This window comes from Bos grunniens, chromosome 12 (genome assembly GCF_055505025.1).
Source record: "Bos grunniens cultivar Pamir isolate PY7600 chromosome 12, Bosgru_T2T1.0, whole genome shotgun sequence".
NCBI classification, from domain to species: domain Eukaryota; kingdom Metazoa; phylum Chordata; class Mammalia; order Artiodactyla; family Bovidae; genus Bos; species Bos grunniens.
In genome coordinates, this window is record NC_141176.1 from 80,404,281 (window position 1) to 80,412,014 (window position 7,734).

Consider the following 7,734-nt stretch of genomic DNA (forward strand, 5'->3'; position numbering starts at 1 on the left):
GAGGAAGGGGAGCGAACGGTGAAGGTGGGGCATATGATAGTTTTATAATTCATCCTTGATTCTTTCTCATCAGTACCCATAGTTTTGGGTTCTTCCTTGCTGATTTCTCACTAGGGCTGTCCAATGTCTTTCCTGGTCTCTGCCTAATTTTGTCCCTCGTGAATTCTGTTGCTCAATGAAGCTTCTCACATCAACACTTTTCCTATTTTAGCAATTCACAGGTGCATGCAGAACTCATGACAAACTGGCCTCAGCATCCTGTTCCAGTTTGCCTGCACGGATGCTAAGTCGCTTCAGTCGTGTCCGACTCTGTGCGACCCCGTGGACTGTAGCCCCCCAGGCTCCTCAGTCCATGAGGATTTCCAGGCAAGAAGACTGGAGTGGGTTGCCATACCCTCCTCCAGAGGCTCTTCCTAACTCAGGGAACAAAATCGTGGGTTATTTACCATTAGCGCCACCTAGGAAGCCCCCTATTCTGGTTTGTTGTTGCTCAGTCGCCAATTCATGTCTGACTTTTTGAGACCCCATGAACTGCAGCACACCAGGCTTCTCTGTTCCTTACCATCTCCTGGAGTTTGTTCAAACTCATGTCCATTCAGTGATGCCATCCCACCATCTCAGCCTCTGCTGCCCTCTTCTTCTGCCTTCAAGCTTTCTCAGCATCAGGGTCTTTTCCAATAAGTTGGAGCTTATATCCCTCTTTTCATTCATTCATTTATTGGCAAACGTTCAGTGAAATGCACACCATGAACTTGCTGGTCTCATTAGGCCACTCTGCTCTCTGAACCTACTGAAATATTCCCTTAAGTATTCTTTGTCCACTCCTTACCTCCATGACTTGCTAATCAAGGGCTCTTTTTTTTTTTTTTTCTAATTTACCACTCCTATAACACTTTGAGGCCATTTTATTCTTTTTTTATTATCTACATTTCCTAGAGCAGCTCCTTACACACACACACACACACATACACACAAACCCTCAATAAGCCATATGTTAATTAAATGACTTGCTAATTAAAGAAATGAGCAATTATAAATACAATAAACTGCTTGGTGAAATACAGGTTCTTAAAGCAGAAGGGAAGAAAACTACTATGTTTAGCATTTAAAAAATCTAATTTCTAATAATTATCTGGTATATGAAATAGTCTGCCTTTTACCTAAAGTCTCTCATGACTCTCTCTGCATATTAACCATCATGACTGAATGATGGATGAATTAGAAGATTTTATGTCTTTTAACTCTGTTCACATGTTTTGGGCATTCAAAAATAGTATCAATTAGTTTTTACGGGGAAAAAAGAAGGGCCTATTTGTCAAAGGCAATATTAACCTTAGTCATTAGAATATACTTATCTCCTTTGAAGGTCATTTCTTTTCCACAGCATCATTTACTGAATATCTGCAGTGAGCAGGACTTTGTGGAGGTGCTGTGGGTTACCAGGCCTAAGGTCCAGTTATCAAAAAGGAACTTAAAGGGGAGATGTGAACAGGACTTTCATACGCATGTTAAAAGCGCAGTAAGTGATGCAGTAAACCCTCAAGGCTGGAAAAGTCAGGGGAGATGGAGATGAGGCTTGAGCTGGGCCAGGAAAGATGAGCAGGATGCAAATGAGCAAAGGTAAAGTCAAAGACTGAGGGAAGGCAGTCCTGTCCTTGTGCTGGGTTTTGAATTTTTTAACAGGATTACCTGATAGCTGAGCAAGAGACTGAAAAAAGCACATGTTCCTAGTCTTTGCACTATAGTAAGCCATGCTGCTGCTGCTGCTAAGTCGCTTCATTCGTGTCCGACTCTGTGCGACCCCATGGATGGCAGCCCAGCAGGGTCCCCCGCCCCTGGGATTCTCCAGGCAAGAGTACTGGAGAGGGGTGCCATTGCCTTCTCCAATAGTAAGCCATAATGGTCCCTATAACAATCATCAGCTGAAATGATCACTGAACTAACCAAAGAGCCCTAAGTTTCCTGAGTACACAAGGCTATGCCATCTTTACCCTGGGCTCACAAGAATAATTATTCTAAAGAGCTGTAATTGCTTTTCAGACATTCTTACATGAATTTGTCCAAACTCTCAAAGAGGCAGGTGGCAAACAGGAAATCTGCAGGCAGCAAGCTGTCATTAAGACAAAGTCTCTGTCCTCGGGATCTTTCTGATCCAGGGAGACTGGCAGAACAGTCCCTTAACTTGGTGGTTAGCATCTGTTCCACTTTACCAAAATCCCTGGGTATCTGAGGTCTCCTTGAGGACCATGTCTTGGTGATCTTGGGGTCCCTGCTCCCTAGCCCCGTGCACAGGTGTGTGCTAAGTCAATTCAATCGTGTCTGACTCTTTGCAAGTCTGTGGACCGTAGCCCGCCAGACATTCCTCTGTCCATGGGATCCTCTAGACAAGAATACTGGAGTGGATGGCCATGCCCTCTCCAGGGGATCTTCCTGACCCAGGAATTGAACCCATGTCTCTTACGTATCCTGCATTAACAGGCAGGTTCTTTACCACTAGCGCCACCTGGGAAGCCAGTGCTTGGCAAATACTTGGGGGCTTAATTGTTTGGAGGATTCCTAGGTGAGTGAATGGATGGGTGAAGGGAGAAAATAATGGTTTACTTGTTAATGTTGCCAAAATCTGGGGAGAGTTTAACTGAAAAGTGTTTAACAGTTCAAATAGTGTTTAAGTGTTTGACAGATGGAGCTCTGCCTCTGTTTAGAGGACTGAGTCAAAAGGGACTGGGTTCTGCGAGGACCTGTGCACGTGGCCACACGGCCTTTCCTGGGGAGCTTGCTCGTCCTTCTCTGGTCTCTGTTTTGCCCTCCATTGTGCTGTTGAACAAGAAAGGCTTGAAAAGTAAAGTTGCAGATTTCAGGGTATTTTTAAGAATTTTCCTTAGATTGGGATAGATTGGGAATTTGGGATTGACATGTGCACACTGCTATATTTAAAATAGATTATGAACATGGACCTAATGTATAGCACAGAGAACTCTGCTCAATGTTCTGTAATAGCCTAAATGGTAAAAGAATTTTAAAAAGAATAAATACACGTTTATGCATAACTGAATCATCTTGCTGTATGCCTAAAACTAGGACAACATTGGTAGCCCACTATACTTTAATATAAAATAAAAATTTTAAAAATAAAATATTCAGTTTGTTTTTTTTTTAAGAATTTTCTTTAGGAACTGAATTGGGCAGGAGCAGAAGAAAATGAGTTTCCCTCATTTGGGAGTGGGGAGGAGATTCATGAAACTGGAGTGAAGCTTGTACATATGAGGCTGGACCTGTGGCCTGGAGGTGAACGTCATTTCATCAGTGACCTTGAAGTTTTCTGGCTGAGAGTAGAAAAGCAAACGAAAGTACAGAAAAAAATAGAAATGAGAAAAAATGATTTGATGAATCAAATTGTGATTTTTTTTTCCCTTCAATAGTTGGACGTTCTTCGATCCTATTGTTTTTAGCTTTCTATCGTGACAGCTTTGCAGGATTGAATGAAACAAAGCATACAGGAGAATATGTCTGGTTTTAATACCCAAACGCTTTCAGGCACTTGGCTCCAGAACCGTGGAGGGGACAACTCTGTACTTTATCAGTATGAATGTCACACTAGTACACTTTTTGGTCTTGATGTCAGAGTTAGTCTTACTTACAAATGGACCCCTGACCTATTTGGCTGGTAGAACCTGCAGACATTTGAGAACGATTTTACTTGTATAAACATCGCCCTACAATTTGGCTAATCGTTGTTTCAACGTAGTGTTACATTGAATAAAATTTGAAGCCAAGACCATTTTAAGTGTAAGCTAGTTTCAGTCAGCTTGGAGACTGTGTGCATTTCCGATGGAGCAAAGACACTGGGAATTCTTTGGCAAGTTTTCCGAAGTGAGACAACAGCTTCTCAGATTCCAGCAGCTGGTTCCAGTTAACCCTTTATGCCACAAACATCTGTCATTCTCAGCCCTAAAATCTCACAGCTTTTATGATTATTTTAAAAATTTGGATTGTGTATAAATTTGAGACGCATAAAGGGGGCTAAGTCTTGTCAATTGATTGTCATCTTTTTGATTTAAATCCTTTTTTGTGCATTTTCCATTTTATCCAACTAACCAGAAAAATTATAAATTTCCCATTTGTGATCTTATTTGTCCAAGCAAAGATCTCTCTGATTTAAGGTATTCTGTCCTGATAAATCTGTGTTCCTTAACTCACCCAAGTTACATTATAACCACTATCATCATCATTGTGTTTATATATTTATTATATAATTGTCAAATAAAAATAAGTCTCTGCTTGTAGAACTGAAATGTGAATAAGTTTCAACATAGGACCAAAGCAGGATTAATAATGACATGTCATATAACATTCAACCATATAATATCCTGAAAATCTTTATTGTCAGCATTTCCTTGTGGAGCCCAGAAACGATGTCAGTCATTTTCAACTTTCCCTTCAGATCTTTTGGGAAATTTTCCCCTACTGATGGAATTGTCAATCTGTCATCAGGAAAGACAACAGAGTAATGTAAATGTGGTGATTGGCAAAGCAGGGTTCAGGCTGGCCTTTCTGTGGTGGTTTCAGTACATTCTTCTTCCTGATTTAAAGGGATGAGAGTATTACTTAAGATTTTGGATTTTCTTTCAGTTCAGTTCAGTCACTCAGTCATGCCCAACTCTGTGACCCCCATGGACTGCAGCACACCAGGCTTCCCTGTCCATCACCAACTCCCGGAGCTTGTTCAAACTCATGTCCATCAAGTCGGTGATGCTATCCAACCATCTCATCCTCTGTCGTCCCCTTCTCCTCCTGCCTTCAATCTTTCCCAGCATCAGGGTCTTTTCCAATGAGTCATTTCTTCGCATTAGGTGCCCAAAGTATTGGAGCTTTAGCTTCAGCATCAGTCCTTCCAATGAATATTCAGGACTGATCTCCTTTAGGATGGACTGGTTTGATCTCCTTGCAGTCCAAAGAATTCTCAAGAGTCTTCTCCAGCACCATAGTTTCTTTAGCACATTTCAAAACTGGCTAGACATTCAAAATAACTGAATACAATAAATGTATTGTTTTAAATATACCTCATAAATTCCTTTTTTAAAAGCAGCATAAAAAAGAGCGCAGAGTGCCAGCTTCCCTGGTGGCTTATGGTAAAGAATCAGCCTGCAATGTGGGAGACATGGGTTCAATCCCTGGATTGGGAAGGACCCATGGAGAAGGGATAGGCTACCCACTCCAGTACTCTTTCCTGGAGAATTCCATGGACAGAGGAGCCTGCCGGGCTACAGTCCACGGGGGTCGCAAAGTCAGACGTAACTGAGTGGCTAACACTTCAATTCCTTATTTTTGTCACTGCTTTTACTAGCTATAATGTTTTTTTAGTACAGTTTAGACTGTCAGGGGAAGCAATGTTCTTTTCAGAACTTTTCAGAGCTGTTTTTGTCTGCCCAGGGCAAACCCTGAGTGTCACTCCTGGTGACAGAGGTGGGGTGGGCAGCCCACTCCATTGGCAGCTGCTCAAATGATGAGAAGGATTTTCCTGACTTGGAATCAATATTTGCTTTTCTCTAATGCCTACTGCTGTGTCTTTATCTGTCGATTTTCCAAATCCCTTCTGGCCTCTTCACATCTCTCTTGTCCTTTTGAGCCAGTTGCACCCTGATCTTTACCTAATCATTCTGAAGCTAACCATTTATAAAATGTATCTCTTCTCTGTGTTCCATTAGGTGCCATTAGATGACATGACACCTGTGATTGTAGGAACCATAGCACCTGACAATTAATAAGTATTCAGTAAAAATAAGTTACATTTTTTGTTTTTAAAATTTGCTGCCCAAGAAAGCACAGAAGCTTTGAAATCAAATAGGCCCAAATTTTATCACAGTTCAAGTATTCATTTGCTTTAGGATCTTGGGCTGTATTTTTCACCTCTGTGTTCTCAGGTTTTTTTTTAAGTCATGATAGAACCCATTTTACAAGTTATGTTGAAGGTTATCTATGCCAGTACTCACAAAGCACCTAGTCCAGTTTCCAGCACATAATAAGTGCTCAGTAAATATTAGTCTCCACACAACACATCTTTCCCCTACCCCACCAACCTCTTAACCCAGAAAAAATTAAGGAGACTTGCTTTCCGCTTTGCTCTTTCTAGTCTCCTGACTTTGGATAAATCATTTTAGCCCCCTTGCACGTTTCCCTATCAAATAGTCCCCAATATTTACTACAAAAGTACCTTTTAGGGGTCAGATAAAATATCATTTGGGTGTTAACTATCAATACTCATGGTGAGTTTTCTTAAAGTAAGGTGGTGGTGTTGCTGGTGGTAATTTATCAGTGAATAATTACTGCATGAAGGCATGAACTATTTCTCCCAACCCCAGCCCTCCCCACACTGTGAGTGAGGGAAAGACGCTCAATCCTGTCGAACTCTTTGCCAACCCCGTGGACTGTAGCCCACCAGGCTTCTCTGTCCATGGAATTCTTCTGGCAAAGAATACCGGAGTAGGCCGCCCACACTGTAGCCGAAAGAAAAAAACGCAGCAAATGGTACTATAGAAGCATGCACAGAGAGGAACACTGGCCTAACAGCCTCTCACGGGAGCACCGGCAGGAAATTCTCAGGTGACCATTTGGCCGCCAAGTCCATTGACTCAGTGCTGATGTAAAGGCTACAGAGGCCCGAGTTCCCAGGGTTGTAGTTCTGGAGAACTGACGCTCTCCCCCTCATCTCTTCCAGGAATTTCTATTACATCACCATGTTGCGGGATCCAGTGTCCCGATACCTGAGCGAGTGGAAACACGTCCAGAGAGGGGCCACGTGGAAAACCTCCCTCCACATGTGCGACGGGAGGAGCCCCACCCCGGATGAGCTGCCTACCTGCTACCCGGGGGACGACTGGTCCGGGGTCAGCCTGCGGGAGTTCATGGACTGCACCTACAACCTGGCCAACAACCGCCAGGTGCGCATGCTGGCCGACCTCAGCCTGGTGGGCTGCTACAACTTGACTTTCATGAACGAGAGCGAGAGGAACGCGATCTTGCTGCAGAGCGCCAAGAGCAACCTCAAGAACATGGCGTTCTTCGGCCTCACGGAGTTCCAGCGCAAGACGCAGTTTCTCTTTGAGAGGACATTCAACCTCAAGTTCATCTCCCCCTTCACGCAGTTCAACATCACGCGGGCTTCCAACGTGGAGATCAACGAGGGCGCCCGCCGGCGCATCGAGGAGCTCAACTTTCTCGACGTGCAGCTCTATGAGTACGCCAAGGATCTCTTCCAGCAGCGCTACCACCGCACCAAGCAGCTGGAGCGCCAGAGGGACCGGCAGAGGAGACGCGGGGAGCGCAGGCTACAGCGAGATCACAGGGGCCACCGCTGGCCCAAACAGGAGGGGAACCCCGAGGGGGCCGTCACGGAGGACTACAACAGCCAGGTGGTGAGATGGTGACCTGCCCTCTCCTCCCGCGGAAGGGGGGAGCTGAGCCAGCCCTCTGACCTCACCTTGGAGAATGTGGGACCCCGCCGAGGACGTCTGGCCCGTAGGTGGCTTGCTTGGGACCCGCCCCCCGGCTTCCTGTCTGTCTTCACCTTTTTCCAGCCAGAGATGATCCATCTGGTTCTTTTTATTTTTTTTTCCTGACATTTGTCAATCTGTGATATTAAGTAGGGTAAGGAATGCACCCAACGGGGATAGACCTCTTTAGAAGGTCAAGGGGCAAAGCACCAACAAAGGAAAGAGTCCTTGGGATTTTTTTTTT

At 44.1% G+C, this 7,734-nt stretch overlaps 1 protein-coding gene across 1 annotated transcript; it reads left to right on the forward strand.

Moving 5' to 3' along the window:
• The first annotated feature begins 6,538 nt into the window (after positions 1–6,538).
• On the forward strand, positions 6,539–7,424 carry LOC147361968 (heparan-sulfate 6-O-sulfotransferase 3-like). The gene is made up of 2 exons (XM_086328430.1): positions 6,539–6,600; positions 6,716–7,424. The coding sequence occupies exons 1-2, from the start codon at positions 6,539–6,541 to the stop codon at positions 7,422–7,424; spliced, it is 771 nt and encodes a 256-aa protein (XP_086184556.1).
• Positions 7,425–7,734: the final 310 nt, after the last annotated feature.

Excerpts from the sequence above, each read along its gene's own strand:
- LOC147361968 (XM_086328430.1), top strand. The coding sequence starts at position 6,539 with ATGCACAGAGAGGAACACTGGCCTAACAGCCTCTCACGGGAGCACCGG. Across the intron at positions 6,601-6,715 it reads CACCGGCAGGAAATTCTCAG|GAATTTCTATTACATCACCA; the intron begins GTGACCATTTGG and ends CATCTCTTCCAG.